Below are 20,085 nucleotides of genomic sequence, written 5' to 3'. Positions count from 1 at the left end.
TCGTGCGGTGGCGGAGCTCGGCATGGAGGATAAGGCGAACACGGTGGAAGACAAGCCCTCCGTTCACCCACCGGCGACTCGAGTCTGTCACAGACGACGACCTCGGTCAGATGGAAAGGAATGGGGTAATGGTCTTTATTTGGCTGTTGAGACACGCTCACATTCATGCTCGATTGTCTTTTCATGCATGGACCGCGTCTTCAGCACAGTGTTTACGCTAGCACAAGTCACTGCGGTTGGGATGCAGCCGTTCGACTGGATGGCGTGCTGCGGTCCGACGCAAGTACTCGCGGTTGCATTCGTCGCTCGTCCCACACCTGTTCCAGTAGCTTCGTCAGGAATTCGTAAGCATTCTGGTGTATTTAGCAGCGAGACATCGTCTGGACTGAAATATGCTTGATTGCTCACTGCAGCGTGCCAGGAGTTCTCCAGCGTCCATCACAGTACTCTGCGCGTTCTGTGGCCGTGCTCCGACCTATCCGGAGAATCAAGAGGGTTAGAACTCTGGTAGAAGTGCGTGGGTGAACCTTGTTTGTCAGCACGGGATTACTAACGAAGAGTTTACTTCCCTTCATCTGCACGCCGGACCACTGAACACATGGGACGTCTGGCTGAAAATTGAATGCGCTGATTGTTTGAAGGCAGCCGCAATGCCAGTCTCGATCGCTGTTCGAAGACGCCAGGTACTGCGATCCTGGTATTTAAGACCTGGACGAGAGCGAGGCTGCCCTCAACACACATTCCCCGTACACACTCCAACGAGCTCTATCAACGCCATGTCTGTTCTGTCCAACACCCCTGCCCCCAACACCCCTTACTTTACGCCTCTCCATCCTCATCCCGCCGGCACTGCGGTGGTCAAGGAAGACGAGAAGAACCTTGTTCCAACCCTCTTCCAGCCCTTCAAGATCCGCGGTGTGGAGTTCCACAACCGTCTTTGGGTACGATCAGATTCTGCATCCCGACCTTTCACCCGCTCATCTCGCGTACGTTTTTAGCTCGCGCCGCTATGCATGTACTCCGCTGAGAACGGCGTGATCACCCCTTGGCACATGGCTCATCGTAAGCATCCTTTATGTCATGTTTGGCGGTTCGGCGTTCTCACCAACGTCAATACACTAGTCGGAGGCATCTTTACTCGTGGTCCCGGCCTGTCTATGGTCTAAGCGACGGCAGTCTCGCTCGAGGGACGCATCACGCCCGAATGTGCCGGCCTGTGGAACGACGCCCAAGGAGAAGCTTGGTCGGCCGTCGTCCGCTTCGCGCACTCTCAGGGACAGAAGATTGGCGTCCAGCTCGCCCACGCCGGCCACAAAGCGAGCACGCTTGCGCTGTTCGTCGCCGGCAGTGAAGTCGCGGCCCCGGACGCAGGCGGGTGGCCCGACGAGGTCGTGGGGCCGTCCGCCTTGGCGTACCGTAGGCTCTACGCCCCGAAGGCGTTGACGAAGGAAGGCATTGAGAACGTGGTCGCGGCCTTCGCGGAGGCGGCGAAGCGTGCGGTGCGCGCGGGCTTCGACGTGATCGAAATCCACGGCGCGCACGGCTTCCTGCTGAGCTCTTTTATGACCCCGACGAGCAACACGCGCACGGACGAGTACGGTGGGAGCTGGGAGAACCGCACTCGCATCGTGGTCGAGGTGGTCGATGCGATCCGCGCCGTCATCCCGGAGACGATGCCTCTGTTCCTCCGGTACGTCGTGCGCATCTTGTCACCTGTCAGATCCGTGCTCACGGTTGCCTCGCGTAGCGTCTCCGCGACGGAATGGCTCGAGGAGTCGCTGCCTGACACCCCGTCATGGCGGGTCGAGGATACTGTGCGCCTGGCCGGTGTGCTCGCTGAGCATGGGGTTGATGTCATCGATATCTCCTCGTCGGGAACGCATCCCGATCAGCGCATCATCTCTGGTCCGGCGTACCAGGTGCCGTTCGCCGAGGCGGTCAAGCGTGCGCACGGAGACAAGATTTTTGTCTTGGCCGTCGGTTCAATTACCAGCGCGGCCATGGCCCAAGACGTCTTGGACAAGGTGAGCATCGAGGCTGGGGGGCGTGATAGAACAGCAGCTTACCCGCAGAACAGAACCAAGCGGATCTCATCTTCGTCGGTCGACTGTTCCAGAAGAACCCCGGGTTAGTGTGGGCGTGGGCAGAGGACCTCGGAGTGGATGTTCATCAGGCAGGCCAGCACGCATGGCCGTTCAAGGGTCGCGTGTAAATAGCCTCCGTTTGTAGGTCTACGTTCGCAATTGAAGCGAAAGATCACATTGTATCGTTTGAAAAATGGTATATGAAAGCTACAGACGCGTAACGTCGCAACCACGTGTGTAAATTGGCAGTCACATCCCTTCGACCAGTTCAGGCAAATACGAGATAGAGGGGGAGGATGGAATTTTCTTGCAACTAGTACGGTGGTCGCCGGCTCGTGCTTGCTCAGTCATCCTCTGCCGCCTCACTGCTTGGGCACTTCTAATACGAGCCCGTCTTTTTACTCGGACGCCCATGCACCCCGTTATCCAGTTGATCGGCTGATCTCAACACCCGCGATACTTCAACCTCCAAGGCAATCGACCATATCAGATCCAGCCGTCCTTGATTAAACGGAACTTAACGTAGAGAGTACTATACTACATTATCGTAACGTGTGGTATCATCTAGACATTCATGTTTGACGACTTGGTGCACGAGAATTGTGACACGATGAAAAGATGAACTACTGCCGGCCCCGACTCCATGTCCGGCGCTTCCTCGGATACGGAGGGCAGGTCGATCGCATCTGTAGTATCATCATATCCGAACGCGGCTGTGGTTGGATCACGACCCGTGAGCGCACGGCCCATGAGAACGCGGAGCATGACCATCTGGGGCGACAAAACCTGCATGGGGCAAACAAAGATCCGCATGTAAGCTCTCGTACGTTCAACACGGCGATAGCACCCCGCCAAAACCCGAAACATGAAGTGCTTGAAATAGACACTCACAGAGAACAACGCGTGCGGAGCCAAAAAGACCACCACGAGCGGACTCTCGAGACCGAGCGCGACGAGGTACGCGATCGTGAACACCGTGTACGGGAGCATGCTCTCGATGATGATCGACGCCGCGCCCAGGTACTTGTGCGATGTTCGGCGACCGAGCGCGGGTCGTACCACGCGCGAGAACCACCACATGCGCGCGCAGATGAGCACGGTGCAGTAGACGTTCACGCCCAGGCTCATGCCCACGTACGCGAGCCCGACGTTGGTCGCGGGTCCCGCGAAGAAGTCTGAACGAGGGATTGCTGAGAGAACACAGGTCACGACTCCTAGCCCTGCGGATCATAAGTGCGTAAGCTGCATCACTCGATGGTGCAGAAGCGACAGTAGACGTGCCTATACTGCCAGTGTATAGGAGGGATGGAACGACGGCGACGACGACTTTGTGGGCGCTCCAGATCACGGTGAGCCGATACAGCTGGGACAGCAGAATGAGTGTGCGCAACCAGGAATAGGATAGTAGACTGACCAAGAACGCATCAGCTATTGCGTTGGCTAATACCATTGACACGGCGGAGGGAGTCACGAAGTACCATGCAGATGCGTAGTCGAGGTAGTACTGCCCCGCACCACCAGGATAGTTTTTGTTCACTACCCACATTTCCTGTCCAAAAATTGCGTGTACGACAATCCAGAGTGTGATCATGATGAGTAACGTGGTGCTGATACCAACAAAAAGCCGATGAGAGTGCCCATACTGAGCGCCAGTTCGTCGGTAGTCGTCGATTGCGAAGCGGATAGTGAGATAGTAGAGAGAGAGGTAGACGCCTGCGGATGCGAATCAGTAAGTCTTGCTCCTGTGATGATCGTTTCAGAGTCCCAATTGCAACTCAACGTACCGTAAAGCACAGAGCTGAGATTGTTGGCGATATAGGTATAGTGCTGGAAGACGACAATGGGGCTCGACATGCCGCTCGGGAGGGGTTGCGAGCCAGAAGTACTTGGTGGATGATGTGCGACCTCGAGCTCGGTATAAGCTAGGACTGCGGCGGCAAGCGACGCACGCGAGGCCAGCAAACTCAGGGCTTTCCAGGCATTACCTCAGCACGGCGAATAGCCCGCAAAGTAGGAGGGACTTCCAGACATGTCTCAAGTGCACGTCGACCTTGTCTGAACTGTTGAAGGAGGTCCAGGGCGGCATGTAATCTTCTCCAATGACGGTGGATGTCCCGCTGAATAGTGTCCGGTACCGATCTGCCACCGAAGAAGGCTTCTAGATCACACCGATGCGCACTAATTGACAATTAGCGAAACATGCCACGGCACATCATCCCTTGATTACTTCAAACAACACAAGTCCGTGTGGACCATGGCCCGTACTTAGCAGGTGCGGCGATGTGACAAGATCACCGCATGCGCGCGGAGAGCTTCTAGAGCATCTGGGTAGTGAAACACGTCAACGGCGCGACACGCACGCGCTCACCTTGCGAGCGGGCCTGAGTTGTATGAGAGTTCCAGGGACAAGCGCGCCGCGCCACGGAGACTTCCAGACAAAGGGTCAGCTGGCTGACCCATTGATGGGCCCGGGTATGCGTGGTGTAATGAAGAAGGCGCACACCAGTGTCACAGTCGACAGCGCGGCGATGAGCCAGAACGCAGCCTGGAGCCCTTCGATGTACGAGAGGGACTACTCCCGCACGCGTCGCACGACCTACGTCGATTGTCAATACACGCACAAGTAAAACGATGATCACGACAGGCCTTGTCAACGTCTTCACACGTCAGGCGCTTGCACAAGTTCGGGCGGAGCTCCTTTGCATCAAGAGAGGGGTGCACTAGTTCTTTGGAGACTGCGTTCCACGCGACATCTGCCAGAAGGAGTAAGTACTGGGCAGCGTCGGATCCATGCAGTGACAATCGCGGGGACGAGTTGGGGACGAGAGCACACGAACAAAGCGAGATGGGGTGGTCGTGCACTCCGTCGATGACTTCCCCCTGCATTCCGTGCGGGAGGACGACAGAGGCCATTGAGGGCTGCAAATTGGCTCCTCTTGGAGGTCGCTCGATGAGGAGACATTGCATCACCACGTGCGCAAATGTCAGCGCAGCTGTGACTACGTGACAGGTGGCCCCGCTGACTGTGACTGCGGGCGCTGCGCTACCTAAGCAGTTGTTTGATGTTGCTTGCTCGCGCCACCGACGCGTTGAGCTCAGCGCTCAGCGTTGGCAGATTAATTATGATCAACAGCCTCTGCCCTCGACATCGTCTCCGCCGCCGTCCTCCTCACCGTGTAGCGAAATGGCCCCCGTCCTTCCGCCAGAAGCGCGCGATCAGGTAATCGACGCAGTTTGGCCGCCTTCCGGGCTTCGCCCGTGCGCGCTCGTATGCAGGCAGAACCATCCGAGCCGGCAATGTGACCGGACTACGCAGGCGCACCGAACCTGGCGACAACCTTCGCCAGGTGCTCTCGGCAAATCCCGGCCTCGCCCGACACACCACGCTTCTTTTGCACCGCTCCTCCTTCCACACCTGGCCAGGAGACCGCCGATTGGGAGGAACCCGACGTCGAGCGCTCGAGCACTGGCCCGCTCTATTTCCCGACGTCCGCGAGCTCTCTCTCTTCGATCCGTTCCCGTCTCCGTCCGTCATTTCGGTTCCTTCCCTCGTCGAAACCCTTCTGGGCGCCCCCGCTTCTCTCCGCACGCTTGACCTGGGCGGCGTTAACATGGGCACTTCCACTTTCCTGACCATATCGGGCCCGGGACCATCCACACACTCTGAGGACAAGCGGAGGCGTAGTTCTCCTTATCTCCTCCACCTGATCGCCCAGTTCGACGCTATTCCCTACATCCGTGGCGACCCAGGGGTCAACCGCCCAACCATTTCCTGTCTCCTTGATACGTTCGTCAACGCGGGCATTGTTCCTCCCGAGACCTTGATGACCCTGAATATGCCTCAGTACTGGAATGTTGGCCATCGATGGAAGGCGTTCAACTACACCTTCCCTTCTCTCGAACGTTTCGGCGTCGGTTTCAGTCACCCTCGACATCTCGATCTTGCCGTCGACGACGGACGTCGTATGTCCTTTCTTTCTGCACTGCGCCGCATGCCGCTAACCTTTATTCGCATAGATCTGAACACGCGCAAGCTTCTCGAGGTCCTGGCTTCCTCCACGCGCCTACGCGCGCTCCGACCGCTCTCTCCGCCGGGTTCATCATCATCCTAAACGATCGCTTCTCGCGTTCGCCCGCACCTCACCCAGCCATAGAGGAGCTGAAGATCACGCTCACATACTGGGCAGAAGACATCGACCGGGCGTGGTCCCCCGCTCGCCGCGACGCTCGGCGACCATACCCGGTATCCAGCCTTTCGACGCGTCCGGGTGCACGCGCTGCTTCCTGTTGCCTTCTCAGACACCTCCAACAACAGTCTTTTCGACGCCCCGCGCGAGATCTGCGCTCGCCTTTTCTCGCCCTTTACGGGGACGGGAGTCGATGTTGCCGTCGACGCGGACTGGATGATTGGGGAGGATGACGACGAAGACGGGTTCGCTGAGGATGACGAGGATAGAAGTTATGAAGACGACTTTGAGGGCGGATCCGAGGAAATAGAGTCTGAGTCGGAGGAGGAAGCATAGTGTGGGAACACACACAGTGTTGAATGTAAGTAGCATCGATCTACACTTATGTCTGTGGTCTTGTTTGTTCCGATCGTGCTTTTGTGTCGCGAGCGGGTCACGCCTCACGCGCGCTACCGTGGCGACAGACTCCGGGCAACCGACCATGGAAGCCCGACGACATCGCCTGGATCGGATCGCCCGCCAACTTGTGGGTCTTTGCCCTCCGCTCCGAGACCTCTGCGCCCTAGTCCCCATCTTGCTCGCTTTCCCACTTCTCGAGTCGCTCACCCTCGATGGCGCCTTCGTGGGAAGCACCTTCGCATGCCTCCCATCGCCCCATCCGAGGCTGGAAGAGGACCGTACCCGACGGGCCATCCTCGTCGAACACTGAACGGCCGCGCTCACGCGCCTCGCGTCGGTGCTGTGCGACCACGCGCACTTCCGTCGGGTGCGCGTGCATCTTCTCGTGAGGCAAGACCACTACCGGCGCAGTCTGAAATGGACAGGACGCTGGAGGATGCCTGCGCTCGGGGCGCGCGTCGCTGTTCGGCGTGTTTGAGGGTGGAGGTGTGGAAGTGGAGGTGAGTGTGGAGTGGTTCTGTCAGCCGGAGCTGGAGGTAGCGTCGGACGATGGCGGCGATGTAATGTCAACATGCAGTAATTTCTACTTTGCGATCGGCTTTTCGCGCACCTCGGACTTATAATCTACGGCCCACAACACGCGCGCCCGTCCTGTACCCTCGCGCAAAACCGCGGCGCTCCGGGCCGGGGGGGCGGGCCGCTAGGCTCGTCCAGGCAGATGACCCTGGTTGGGCGCGCTCTGTGCAGGAGTTGCGCACGGCACGCACACTCCTTCCGCCGGACGCCGTGAGGGCCGCGACCGCGATCGTGGTGGATGGACGGGTGGGTGCAGTGTGCACAGGCCACGACGAAGCGTGATCAGGGTGTCGGTGTGTCTCGCACCCCGTCTCGTCGGCGATCGCTGCCAGACTGACATATATATATATGCCTGCTGGACAGTGCAAACGAGATCATTTCTGTCGCGCCTTGCGGTCGCACTCAAGAATGCGCACCGCCCTTGTCGCGAGAGCGTACATATGGACGGCCGTGCAGTGGGTAGAGGACGCACGATGTCTTTTTTCGGCACCCCGGGCACTGTGAAGGCGCAATTGGGTGTCACTCTTGGAGGTATGCGCGTAAATATTAGTAGACGAGACGTTTGGTTGTACAAGGGAACAGTTGGGTGATGATTGATCACAATGCACGCTACACCGCACGCAGAATCCTCAGAGCGCTAATACACGGAGACGCGGGAATCAAGAGCTCGCTCGTCAAAGTGGATGGAAGTGTGCGAACGCGTGCCTGCCTATCGATTACAAGCCGATGCCGTGCATATGTTGTCGCGCCCCACGACATGCCAGCCATAGATCCTACACGGCCGTCCCCCCGGGTTCCTCCTGAAATCTCGGACAAAATCATACAATGCTTCGACCCAGTAAATCCGAACCACAGAGAGGCGCTACTTAATTGCATCCTCGTCTCCCGCAGCTGGATCCCCGCAAGCAGATATGTCCTCTTCTCCCACCCCTACCTTCAGACGTTGGAGAAAGCTCGTCTATTTCTCACCCGCGACATTCAGAATTTTCCTCAGTCTTCCGTCCCTCCTCTCCGAATGCTTACCGTCTCCTGCGTACATTCCAAGAGCAACCCTCCCGGGTCTCTGGGATCCATCTTTTACGCGGACGCCAATAGTCACGCTCCATCCCTGGGAGCCCTTTTCAGTTGCTTGGCAATCCACGCACCCAGCATTGAAAACCTCATGCTCACCTGTGTCCCATGGACTTCCACAATCCCACCTCGGTCTTTCCTATCCATCTCCACCCTCACAAAGCTCACGAAAATAACCTTGTATCTTTGCAAGTTCCATTCATTCTCGATTCTTCAACGCACACTCGCCGCAATCCCCAATCTATGCCATTTTTCGGGTGCTGAACTTAGATTCCCCGTATCGCCCAACGACGCCATGATCAAATCGTATAAAAACCCCAGACCAAGGCTGAAAAGCGTCTCGCTATGCGGGTGGACACACGAGAACCGAGATTGCTTTGATGTCCTGTTGCACCACCTCGCAAACACCCCATCCTGCACTTCGCTCAAAAGTGTCTTGATTCAACGGTTCGCAGGGCAAGAAGCCTCAACTCTGTTCGAAACGGTCCGCACAAACGCTTTGGCAAGTTTGCTGACATCGGTAGATGTCTTCGAATACGAGGATGAATCCCTTGTTGGTATGACTCCCCAAAATTCGGCGCGACCCTCCGCATGCTCACGGCGCCCACACAGACATGTCCTTCCTTTCGATCTTGTAGAACGTGAGAACACTCAGCCTCGGTTTCGAACAGGGGACTACGGAGACTCTACTCGAGATCACGCGCGGCTTGGTGCAAGGAAGCAGCCCCCACCTCGTTGATTTCACACTCTCCCTGACCCTCCGCGCCCTCACCCACGCCAAGAAGGCAGTCTTCGTCGAGCTCGCCGAGCTTACCTCCCGAAGACCTTTCTCCAGTGTCAAGAACGCGAGCTTTTCCTTTTACTTGGAGTTAGTATTCGAGAGAGTGGACGCGAATAGTTCTATCAGGCTGGTGGAGGAGAATGTCGAGACATGCGGAGCACGGGCCTTGAAATCCTTGGCTATGATGTGGCCCGGGCTGGTCAGTCAAGACGCACAAGTAGACGTGGTTCTACGCAGGCGTTATTCGGAGTCCTGGAAGTGGAGCCGTAAAGGAAAGGATGCAAGGACCGGAGACAAAGGGGACACCGACGCCGAGACGGGAACATCATTTTGGCAAGGAGAAGGTTTGTAAACCGACTTTGTGACACCTCTCGTGCTTACGAGCAGGGAAGTTGTGGGACTTTGAAGCCAGACGCTGGAAGGAGTGAACGGCCTGTGAACGTCGGATCTCCGCGGTTCTGCGACCGCCGTTCCTCGCCCGGGTATCTATCCGAGTCTTCCAAGCCACGCAGGGAGGCACAGAGGAAGTAGTCGATGGAGACGTGTATAGACTTCCTCGCGCTAGTACGGACTGATGACCTACGCGTTTCGCGGAGGGACTTCGGCCTCGACATACGAAACCCTTTCACGCAAGAGACACTTGAAGGTTCATTCAGAGTAAGGTTACATCGGTTATCGTAAAGGCGGTGCGCCGGCCATCGTCTACGTCCACTGCGCTGTGAGATCGGGTCAGACCGCCGACGGAGAAGCACACTGATGTTGACGCACCGCTTCCTCATTCGCTCTCCGGGACCAACGCAGGCGGCCGCTACTAGATCGGCGAGATGGCGTCCGCCGGCGTACACGGTACACAGCAGGATCGCGCGCCTTCACGGACCCGCGCGGAAGGCACCCCAGCAGGATAGCGGCGCGCTCTCTGGCCCAACGACCAGGTTTGCGCAGCGGCTTCTGTGTCGAGGTTCGCGCATGCGGAGTCGGTGCGAGAAACTGGTCGAGGGGTGGGTCCGGCTAGGTGTGGTACGACCCGGGGAGCACTCACCGAGGTTCCTACTCGCGAGATCCAGTGCGCGAACCGAGTCGTTGCCCCACAGACCAGTGCGGGGCGCGTTCGTGCTTGGGAAGGGACCGGGAGAGAGGTGGGCGGGCGAGACGAAGGATCAGATGCCGACTTCTCGACGTGCGGATAGTGATGACGCGATGGTATGCGCGTGTGCGCGTCGGACGGTGAGCGACAGTACGAACTGTCGTCGGGTGGTGGTGCAAGGGACTGGGAAGCAGAAATTAGGGATGTAGAACGACATGACTGATGCGGCGAGAGCGTTGATAGCCGTGGAAGGTCCACGGGCACTTGTTTTCGGCCCCTTCGTTGGCTAGTACTAGCCGAGGGGAGATCAGGGTGGGTGCGGCAGAAAGAAAACTAGTGCGGAGGAGCATCGTGAATCATGGTTTTGCGCGAGTTTCTGAAAGAGGGCTGCTGCGTGCAGAGGAAAAGGGAGTGTAGACAGAGCGCAAGATGTAGGGTGAACGAGTCAAGGCAGGAAGGAGGGTCAAAAGTGCACAGCGCCGGGACGGACGAGTGTGGGCGCTGGGGCGAGTCGATCTCGACGGAAGTGATTGTTGTTGATGGCAAGCTGAGGCGCGAGCAATAAATTTTGGGAGCCTTCCGTTTGGAAGAGAGGAGCTAACGAAGGTCACGGCAGACAGAGCCGCGAGCCGCGAAACGTGAATCGCCCGAACGATCCACACGTGGCGGACACTCCAGAGCTGTCGAGAAAGAGTCGCCGCTGACAAGAGTTGCCCGTGCAAGTGTATAGAGATGGACGGGATGGCTGCAGCTGGTAGAACACAGGAGAAAAGGCTCGTCGTCCGTTGCCTGGGAGTTGTCGGCGCCCGGCCCCGGCCGTTCGGGCGGAGAACGAGCCGGAGGCCGGGCAGTCAAAGTGAGCGACAAGCATACATACGCACGCCCGACAGTCGACTCGACTCCCGCCCTCCTTCCTCTCTTCTCCGCAACCCCCACCGCCCTCCTCCTTCCGTCGCGCAGTCATGGCCGCAGTGGCTACCAAATCTCTCTGGGGCGCGCCCGGTCCCAACGACCAACGCCGGCCCCCACCAGGCGGAGGACCGTCAGGCCCGCATTCGCTAGTCAGAGGACGCCGCACGGGTGTCCAAGGAGATTAACGAAAACATCGCGCTCTCCAAGAAGGCCTTCGAACGGCGCAAAAAGGCCATCAAAATCCTTCTCCTTGGTACGCGCTCTTCTCCTCGGATTCCTCCCTGTACCTCACCTCCAATCGCCGCGCGCAGGCCAGGCCGAGTCGGGAAAGAGCACGACGCTCAAGAGTGCGCATATATCCACCTCCGCTCCACGCGCGCGAGCTCACTTCTCCGCCAGACTTCCAGCTTGCCTTGTCTCCCGCCCACTTCCACAAAGAGCGTGCCGCCTGGAAGACAATCACCTCACCCCGTACGTCTCCTTCACTTTCTTTCTTCGTGCTCCCGCACCCACATTCGTTTCCATGCAGGAACGTGAAGCGCCTGTTGGAGGTCCTCCACGAAGAGTACGAGAGCTCGCTCCAAGACTCGTCCGCGTCCTCCATCGCCGAAGGCAAGGGTGGCGCCGGCCGATCGCCCTCGTCTCCCGGTGTCCGCTTCTCCACTTCCCCTCTGACCGACAATCACCGTCGCGCTGGCTCACTTCTCTGGGCAAACGCCGGGGTGGCGACAGCAAGGCATGCGCGGCAGCAAAGAGCTTGGAGAGCATCTCGAGTTGGGATAGTGTGGATGGTAAACTAGTGAGTGTTCTCTGAGGCTCATCTGTCTCGCGCGGCGGTTCTTATATGCGCGCAACCGTGCTTTCAAAATGGGTTCCAGGCCACCGACGTCGGTACACTGCAACAGGGTGCTCACCATGCGCACAAGGCCGTGACTGCATCAGCGCCAACGAAATTCGCACTTGCGCTCGTCCTTGAAGCCAACGTTCAAAGAAAGCACATCGAAGTTACTCCAAAACCAGCCCGCAGCTATGCAACAATTCCGACGATGCCTTGAATCATGTCGTTTTCCATAGTGTCAGTCGTCTGGTAGATCTTTACGCGCTACTCAGCCCTGATTTCATCATCCCTTATAGATCCGCGGCGACCGCCAGCGGGAGTAAACGTGTCACGAAGACGTTCATGCCGTGCGAGATCCAAGACCCTGGTCTACATTCATTATCGACCACTGTTGTCTATGCTTCGGATGGGCGCTCCACGGCTTTGGGCATGACACCGTGAGTTCGCTCTTTTTCTGGCTCTCACTCCGTACCCTCATTAACCAGTGCTCTTTTTGATCGACAGCGTTCTTAGTGGTCATACATCACAGCAGCGGATGTGTTCGGAGACAGGTCTTGCATTCATGGTAACGGTCGTTGTCACAGTGCCCGCAGGCAGTTACCGTCCCGGTCCTCTCCACGACGTCGGTGGTAATCAATATTGAACGTTTGGACTCCGCCCACGACGCGCCCAGTGTATGCGCAATCCGAGAAACCGACGGTCGTCTGGGACCCTGCATCATTGCGTTTGGCTGACATTTCTACGCAAGCGCTTGTCGCGAGCCCGCCAGCCGCGGTGTCAAGGCCGCTGCCAGCCACCCCCGCTCGTACTTAAGGTCCATCTTCCGCATCCACGGAAAGTAGCTCTCGTTTTGCTACCGCCTCCTCTTCCACGCTCTGCAACGTCCTCGTAGCCTACAAGACGCCCAACGCGCTCGGCCCCCACTCTCATTCCAACCAACCTTTCCTTCCCTGCTCCGCCACGCCCTCACCTCCAGCTTTATCTTTGCACAAATGGCTCCCATCAGCATCCTCCTCGTCTCCGCTTTCGCGCTCGCCGCCTTCGCCGCGCCTGCGCCTATCGACACCAACCCAGCCCCCGCCTCCGCTCCCCGCGCGCTCACGCTCGCCGCCGCGGTGCCTATGTCGAACGCCCAACGCCTCGCGCGCGGCCTCCCCCCCAACCCGCCCGTCCTGCCCCGTCGCGCACCATCCGCGGACGCCCACGCCGAGTCGGACCCGCACGACCTCTACCCGCGCGCGTACGAAGACGACGACGACCCATCGTACACGCTCCCAGACTCTCCCTCGCGCACACGCCCGACGACGTACCCTACGAGGCCCACGCCCAGCAGGACGTACACGTACGCGCCCGGGCGCCCGTCGGGCACGTACACTGCGAGCACGACGTACTACGCCCGCGCCGCGCCGCCGGACCCTGACTCGACCGGGGGCCTGAACGAGCTCGTCGACGTCGACGTCGGAGCCAAGCGCGTGCACGCGCGGTGGGTCCCTGAGAAGCGTTCCGGGGCGGCGCGGGCGGAGCCGAGCGCGTACGTGAAGGACGGGTGCGGGCCGAAGAAGGGTGTGCTCGCGGCGGCAGTCGAGGGGCGCGAGGCGGGGTACATCGCCCGCGCGGGGAACGCGTATGGGGAGTACGGGTTCACGACGGACGTGGCAGACGCGCTCGTCGTGCTCGTTTCCGACTGCAACAAGGACGAGTACTTTGACATCGCGGCGCTGGTAAGTGAACGTGTTTTCGGAGTGTTCTGGTGCTGATGATTTGGGCGTGGCAGAACGGGTACAAGGACTTCCCGTACCTTGGTGCTGTTACGGGCTACCTGAACTCAGACTATGGCATGGAGAAGGGCTCGCCCAACTTCGTCTACCTCGTCGGCACCGACAAAGGTGCGTCATCCCTCCCTTTCCCTTCGACTCCCCACTGACGCTGTCCTATCCAGCGCCGTACGGCCCCGCCGAGGACGGCCCCTCCTCCTACAAGTCCGCCGTGTACGCGCAAGACGCGGCGACCGAGTCACACATCTGGTCCTTCGCGCCCTATTCCAAGAGCAAGCTCGCGCCGTCGTGGGTGAACCCCGACGGGTACTACGTCGCGCCGACGGTGGTGTTCGTGGAGGCATCGCAGGCGTTCGCGCTCGTCGGCGATGTCGCCGTGTTCGCGGCCAAGTACGGGGCCGCGTACGTCGCGGTGAGTTCTTCGTCTGTCTTTGACTTTGTGCGTGAAGCTGATGACCCTGGGGCGCGTTTAGGAACTCGAATTCAAGCCTTATTGAACGCTTTGTGGCGCGATAGGGTCATGAGGCAGCATCGCGCGTATCTATTGCGTCTGGTGCGGTTTGGGTGGTGGATGGACGGCGTCACGCCACGGTTTCTGTATCTGATCGGTGGAGATCAGAAACGTATCACGAGTTTGTAGCATGCATATAGCACGGATGACGGACACGGGGTGTTTCTCAAACACCGTGGTCGACAAATCGATTCTAAACGTCTTAGCGGGTTGAGTCGAAGCGCAAAAAATCAAGGTACTAAACTGGCTTTTATCGACAGCCAGATAAACACGTGCATCAGCATAAGACGATAGGAGGGATCGATTGACTTCGCATTTACAGCAACGACGCCGGCAGTACATCTCGGCTCTTGGCGGCCCTCGCTCGCTCTCCGTAGTCCTCGTAGTCCTCCACCCCTACGATCAACGGCACGCAAAACCGCTCAAGAAGAGAGGTCGACCGGCACGCAGCCAATCGACGCGAGCCCCCCGAAGCTGTTTTCGGAGCAGCAGAGCGCGCTCGCGTCGCTATAAGCACACCGCATCAGTCCAACCGTGCACAGACACACCGACCGCACCCCGGCACTCACCAAGTCGCGCCCGAGCCGACGCCCACGACGGAGACAGCGGAGCACGTGAGGCCGACGAGGGCATTGACGTCCTGGACGACGATCCCGAGCCCGGCGAGCACCGTCGAGATCGCGGGGTCGCTCGCGGAGCCCGAGGTCTGGCAGCACTGGACGGGGCCGGTGCTGCAGGACGAGGCGGGGATGGTGCCACCTGAGCCGCCGGGGGTGGGGGTGGCGGCGGCAAGGATGGAGACGGCGAGGAGGGTGTTGGCGAGCATCGGGGATGGGTGGGCCCGGTGCTTGTGCTGGGCGGGTGGGCTTGTTCGAGTGAGGAAATGAAGTGGTAGAGGGGTGCTTGTGTACAAACGTCGAGGATTGCGTTGAAGGGTTATGCAGTCCTCGGATGTCGAGGAGGGACGAGTGTGGTCGACGATGGCGTCAGTGAGCACTCGGCATAGCATCTTCACGTTTTGCCTCCAGTAGAGCACAATGATCTGGAGGGACACGTCAGTCACAAGGTCCAAGTTGAAATTAGCCGTACGAATGAACGCACGCTCGGAGTTGGCTCGAATGACGATAGTTTGAACGTCACTGACCACCCAAAAGACCGTCAGAGATGAACGCGCTTGTCGAAGCAGGGGCATGTTGACGGATGGCAGAAAAAACCCCGGGGGTTGTTGTCTTCAATGAATGGCGAAACGGCAGGGTGGTGGAGCATGTCCGACGCGTTTGTGGAGCAAGAAAGACGCGTATTCATGTCAAAGAGAGAGCGCCGTATCCCCGCGGTGTTGTATACAATAATATCCGCCGATAGACAATGAAAGACTCCAGCATTCGGAGCGTGCGGGCGTAGTGCGACGACTCCGCGGACATTCACTGGGGATGACTTCATTTAGCGCTCTCGAGGCCAGCCAAAGATGTGCTCACCTCGCGGTCAGGACTGCGGCCCTTGGGGCGGAACCCGGATATGAATCTTCGAACTTGGATGGACGTTCAGACATTTGGAATACGTCTCCGCTCGATGGGAAGCATGTTCTCTGCGAGGCGCGGTGGTGGACGTGACGACATCATGTGCCACCGATGTACGCTGTTTCCAGTTCGCTGATCAGCTTATCGCAGGTGAATAGAGAGCGTGTATGTCAGCGCAAAACGGGGCATTGGTGAAAAAAATGTCATACCTTCCCGTTTCTTGATTTACCCGTCGAATACGCTCCAGGTGGACTTCTGTACGGTTGAAAGCCGCACTCCCGCCGAGCTTGAAAGTGTCAACGCGTATCCGCCGCCGGTGGATCGACGGTTAGGAGGCCGGGTGCCGTCACAGTACGGGACCGAAGACATGCTGCACGGGGAGAGCGAGTGTTCGTTTGGAGTGATGCGTAGTATGTCCCCGGCCAGATGGTTCTTGGACCTCAATAGCTTGACGGTCCTGGAGGTCCGATGTCCAAAGGCGTCTGCAATGAAGTTGAGAATCTTCGACAACACAACAACCCTAGAACTCACATCTCGACTTCATCTCACCACCGAGATCGCCTGAACAGTGTTGGAGGCTTCCCAACAAGTGGAGCGGAGCGGAAAAGAGCGGTCCCGTCATCTTTCTGTCGTCCGGGGGTGTCCCCTGAGCATCGGCGCGTTCTCATGCGGAGCATCCGTCTCGCGTGGCCGGGAACGCGACAGGCAGACAGCCTGAATGCGTCATCGTGACCTCCGCGCACCTGACCGCGTTTGTGTGCGCTCTTGTTCTTCACGGCGCAAGTGGTACGCATATAAGCCGGGGGGTGGGGACGACAAGACCTCAGCGAACACTCACCAGCCGTTCACTACCGCACCATCCTCACCATGTTCTCTACGCTCTTCACCGTCGCCGCACTCCTTGCCGCCGCCACCGCCGCGCCGAACTCGGCCCCGGCTTCGACCTGCAGCACGGGTCCGATTCAGTGCTGCAACACCGTCGAGAAGGCCAGCGACCCCGCTGCGGCGGGTATCCTTGCGTCCATCGGGGTCATCGTCCAGGATGTCGACGCGCTCGTCGGCCTGACGTGCTCGCCCATCACCGTCATCGGTGTTGGCTCTGGCGGCTCTTGGTGAGTAGGATTTGGGGCGTGGCCAGACTTGTCGGGTCGGTGCTTACGACGGGCTTTTGCAGCGATGCCTCCGCCGTTTGCTGCGAGGACAACTCGCACGGCGGCCTGATCTCCATCGGCTGTGTCCCCGTCACGCTCTAAAGAGCCCAGTCAGAAGGAAGGAGCAGCGGGAGAGAGAATCGCTACGAACAATACCGTCATGTATCACGTCACTTGAACTGAACGAGGTTGTCGATGCTTTCGATGTCCTTTGCTTTGGGTGCCAACAGATACAGATTGATGACTGCCATGCATGGAGGATGTTAAAGTCCGGAGGTGAACAAACGCGAGCGTTCCAACGAGTGCGCATCCTCACATTAATTGGTGGGCGTGCCAAGACGACAGTCACGACACGCCGAGTCACGGTCGTGACCGTTGCCTCTGCGCGCGCCCTTCTCAACTCACGAACCTCGTCTTCCTCCTCCTCTCCCCGCTCGATCCCCAGCACTGTCACTCTTCTATGCCTTCAAAAGCACTCACTCGAGGCACGCGCCGGGATCGCTCTGTCAAACCGCTCAAACTCGAGCCCGTCGAGGAGGACGTCAAGCCCACCGTCGACCCGCCCTTCCAGCCCTTCTCCCGCACCCATCGCGCGGAGCTTGGGTCTTTGCTACACAAAAGCGCGGTCCGCCCGACTTCGTCCTTTGCTTCTTCCTGGGCGGCGCCCCGTTCCTTGGACCCGTCTTTGGTCCAAGACTGGTGTTCACGGCGGGCTGGAGGCGATCGCAAGCGGAAGAACGGCGCGCAGTTAGCACCTTCTGCGAATGCTGGTGGAAACTCAGGTGTCTGTGAGTCTGCCGCAGTCACTCTCAGCGTAAAGCGCGAACGCGCGGTGTCCCCTACCCTTCCCTCCTCCCGCCCTCTCCTTTCGAACACCCCGAAGGCTCGCAAGACCTCGACTCTGCCCAGCTTCGCAGTCCGACACACCCGCGCCCACGATGCCAATCCTCATCCCTCATGCCAGACTTGCACTCGCGCGCCCACACAAAGCTTGCTCTTGTCGCCTGTCTCATCCTTGTCTTCGGCTCCCATATCGACCCCGGCCGTCTCCTCGTCTTCAGCCACGATCAAGTCTGCACTTCGCACGCGAAACAAAGACGTGCAGTCTCAACCTTGCCGTGTCCGCTTCTCCGGTCTCTCTCCCGAGGCTCATCAGGCGCAATCTGAGGCACTCCAGTCCTCAGTGCAACGTCTGAACACTACCCCAACCGCATATACCCACCCCTCCTTGCCGTCGACTGTCTCCAGCTCTCTTCCCCCTCGTTTCAAGCGCAAACTTCCTGCTGCTACACCTGCCCCAGTCGTCGAACCTGCTACAGATGCTGTTCCTCTGACGCCTTCGCTCGCTGCTCGACCGAGTCCCCCAGTTCTCGCAATTTTGACTGCGCGCAAACATCACACTGCCGCCCTAAGCCTGCCAGACTCATCACCTCCTCCGGATTCCTCTACTTCTTCCTCTTCCTTTGCTGCTGCCCCTTCGTCGACTCCACCATCAGGTCCCTTACCAAAGGCAGAGAGTCTAGCTTCAAGCTCGCTGTTCCCTATTACGTTCTTCTCGTCGTCTCCGCCTCCCTCTCCCGACGCAGCTGCAGACAATCAGACGACCCATGTCGAAACCCTCCAAGCGTCACCGCAACAGCCGGCAGACTGTAATCCCCCCGTCACTGCGTCGCTTCCCGCCTGTATTACTCTCTCTACAAACTCCCTTCCATCTGACCCTACGCTAGTTCCAACGGCGACCAACTTCCACTCTCCGGACCCGTCTGCGTTGCGACGCGATCGCCCTCGAACATCTTCTGTCGACATGCAAGCGTCGTCTCTCGTTGGTAGTCACACGTCGCGGGCCCGCGCCCGTGCCCCCGCGACTTTCAGATTGCGGCGCAACTCATCGGCTATGGCACGAATGAATGCTGGAGACGCGTCTTCAGCCGGCGAAGGACCGGGAACGTCGCCGGTCGCTCCCAGTAAGCTCTTTCTCTTCGCGTTGGCATCCATATGACTCTTACGATTGTGCACACAGTGACCGCGACCAACGAGCGCGTTCATGTCTCCGTAGGGCCCGATGTGCGGATCCAAGTCGTCCCCGTCAAGGCAAAGGTAGAGTCGTCAACATCACCCGGATGTCTTGCGGTCGCCCCTGCTATCGCTACGTCTGGCAAGACCAAGGGGCACCGCTTGAAGCGCAAAGCGTCCGTCATCGACTCCGTCAAGCCCGAGGGCAACGCGCCCCAAGAACGCGCCCCTCCCACCAAGAAGCCGCGCAAGCCACGCGTCCCACGTGCAAAGTCCACAGCGCGCCCGGTCGACCCCGCCGTACCCAAGAAGCGGCGGGGGCGACCGCCGAAAACCCGCACAGAGGCTCCCGGCGCGCGACCTCCGTCGCCTCCCCTCCCGACGTTCCGTCCTCCCTCACTCCCGGCCTATCCAGACGACGGCCCAATCGCGCGAGCCCCGTCGTTCAACGGCCCGAAGCACCCGCCGCTCGCGCGCGGGGGCTCGATATCGAGCGTCGGTGCGCTCTCGGGCCTCGCCTGGGACCCGGCGGGGTTCGCGAACATGCACCTGAGCGCGCTGCCGTGGCTCGCGGGCGCGGCGTACGCGCCGGTCTCCATCCACTTCGCCGAGCGCGATGTGCTCTTCGGTGAGCATCATCCCCTCTATGGGTCGTGGTGAAGGTGACGACCGCGCGGCACAGATCCTTTCAGCAGCGCCAACGGCCTGGGACGTGCGGCGGACCTTCCGACTGCGTACGTTCCCATTCCCGTTGGTGTCGCGTGGTTTGGGCGGTACTAGTGGTGCACTGCGGTGGTGTACAGGGCTCCGTGCATTTTGTCGTACGCTACGAATGCATCTCCGGTCATCCTCCCCTTCTGGAGCGCACGTTCGAACATCCGAGAGGCGAGAACTGGGTGTCTTCTGCCATGTTGGATGGGCCGGAGCCAATACCGGCAGGTACACGATGAAGTCATCGCTGGCTGTTCGCGAGCCCGTGGGCGGCGCGGGACTCCGGACGCACGCCTATCCTGTTCAGCCAGCACGCGCACGCGCACGAGACACAGCACGTCCAGTCCGCCATTGGGGGTAGCCTGGCGGAATAGCGTCATCTGATGGGAGGGGTCTGTGAACTGCGGGACTACTGGGCTGTTGAATGCGTGGGTCAGGGAGAGAACGCGGGCCCGAATATGTCAGGGAAATGTAG

At 59.2% G+C, this 20,085-nt stretch overlaps 8 protein-coding genes across 8 annotated transcripts; 6 read left to right on the top strand and 2 right to left on the bottom strand.

The window, feature by feature from the left end:
* Nucleotides 1-776: 776 nt before the first annotated feature.
* Nucleotides 777-2,212, top strand: BXZ73DRAFT_88846 (FMN-linked oxidoreductase; the record flags this gene model as incomplete). Its single annotated transcript, XM_048025095.1, has 6 exons — nucleotides 777-941; nucleotides 999-1,062; nucleotides 1,123-1,143; nucleotides 1,168-1,690; nucleotides 1,748-2,024; nucleotides 2,078-2,212. 6 exons carry the CDS (start codon nucleotides 777-779, stop codon nucleotides 2,210-2,212), a joined length of 1,185 nt encoding a protein of 394 aa, XP_047880316.1.
* Nucleotides 2,213-2,648: 436 nt separating this feature from the next.
* On the bottom strand, nucleotides 2,649-3,938 carry BXZ73DRAFT_88845 (uncharacterized protein; the record flags this gene model as incomplete). The annotated part of the gene is made up of 7 exons (XM_048025094.1): nucleotides 2,649-2,770; nucleotides 2,816-2,870; nucleotides 2,976-3,304; nucleotides 3,372-3,447; nucleotides 3,499-3,633; nucleotides 3,655-3,797; nucleotides 3,869-3,938. 7 exons carry the CDS (start codon nucleotides 3,936-3,938, stop codon nucleotides 2,649-2,651), a joined length of 930 nt encoding a protein of 309 aa, XP_047880315.1.
* Nucleotides 3,939-5,268: 1,330 nt separating this feature from the next.
* Nucleotides 5,269-6,607, top strand: BXZ73DRAFT_99185 (uncharacterized protein; the record flags this gene model as incomplete). The annotated part of the gene is made up of 4 exons (XM_048027930.1): nucleotides 5,269-5,342; nucleotides 5,401-6,047; nucleotides 6,102-6,127; nucleotides 6,272-6,607. The coding sequence occupies 4 exons, from the start codon at nucleotides 5,269-5,271 to the stop codon at nucleotides 6,605-6,607; spliced, it is 1,083 nt and encodes a 360-aa protein (XP_047880314.1).
* A 4,537-nt stretch (nucleotides 6,608-11,144) lies between these two features.
* On the top strand, nucleotides 11,145-12,255 carry BXZ73DRAFT_99184 (uncharacterized protein; the record flags this gene model as incomplete). The annotated part of the gene is made up of 5 exons (XM_048027929.1): nucleotides 11,145-11,184; nucleotides 11,249-11,347; nucleotides 11,406-11,441; nucleotides 11,494-11,744; nucleotides 12,229-12,255. 5 exons carry the CDS (start codon nucleotides 11,145-11,147, stop codon nucleotides 12,253-12,255), a joined length of 453 nt encoding a protein of 150 aa, XP_047880313.1.
* Nucleotides 12,256-12,924: 669 nt separating this feature from the next.
* BXZ73DRAFT_99183 (uncharacterized protein) lies at nucleotides 12,925-14,204 on the top strand (the record flags this gene model as incomplete). The annotated part of the gene is made up of 4 exons (XM_048027928.1): nucleotides 12,925-13,653; nucleotides 13,707-13,818; nucleotides 13,872-14,119; nucleotides 14,181-14,204. 4 exons carry the CDS (start codon nucleotides 12,925-12,927, stop codon nucleotides 14,202-14,204), a joined length of 1,113 nt encoding a protein of 370 aa, XP_047880312.1.
* A 436-nt stretch (nucleotides 14,205-14,640) lies between these two features.
* On the bottom strand, nucleotides 14,641-15,044 carry BXZ73DRAFT_43316 (fungal hydrophobin; the record flags this gene model as incomplete). Its single annotated transcript, XM_048019121.1, has 2 exons — nucleotides 14,641-14,725; nucleotides 14,788-15,044. 2 exons carry the CDS (start codon nucleotides 15,042-15,044, stop codon nucleotides 14,641-14,643), a joined length of 342 nt encoding a protein of 113 aa, XP_047880311.1.
* Nucleotides 15,045-16,602: 1,558 nt separating this feature from the next.
* On the top strand, nucleotides 16,603-16,988 carry BXZ73DRAFT_43329 (hydrophobin; the record flags this gene model as incomplete). Its single annotated transcript, XM_048019125.1, has 2 exons — nucleotides 16,603-16,847; nucleotides 16,910-16,988. 2 exons carry the CDS (start codon nucleotides 16,603-16,605, stop codon nucleotides 16,986-16,988), a joined length of 324 nt encoding a protein of 107 aa, XP_047880310.1.
* A 358-nt stretch (nucleotides 16,989-17,346) lies between these two features.
* Nucleotides 17,347-19,679, top strand: BXZ73DRAFT_75781 (uncharacterized protein; the record flags this gene model as incomplete). Its single annotated transcript, XM_048022274.1, has 3 exons — nucleotides 17,347-18,850; nucleotides 18,907-19,527; nucleotides 19,582-19,679. 3 exons carry the CDS (start codon nucleotides 17,347-17,349, stop codon nucleotides 19,677-19,679), a joined length of 2,223 nt encoding a protein of 740 aa, XP_047880309.1.
* Between the last annotated feature and the right edge of the window lie 406 nt (nucleotides 19,680-20,085).

This window comes from Epithele typhae, assembly GCF_022376455.1.
Source record: "Epithele typhae strain CBS 203.58 chromosome Unknown BXZ73scaffold_10, whole genome shotgun sequence".
NCBI classification, from domain to species: Eukaryota; Fungi; Basidiomycota; class Agaricomycetes; order Polyporales; family Epitheliaceae; genus Epithele; species Epithele typhae.
Note: the sequence above shows the minus strand (reverse complement) of the source record. Positions and strands in the feature narration are given on the sequence as shown.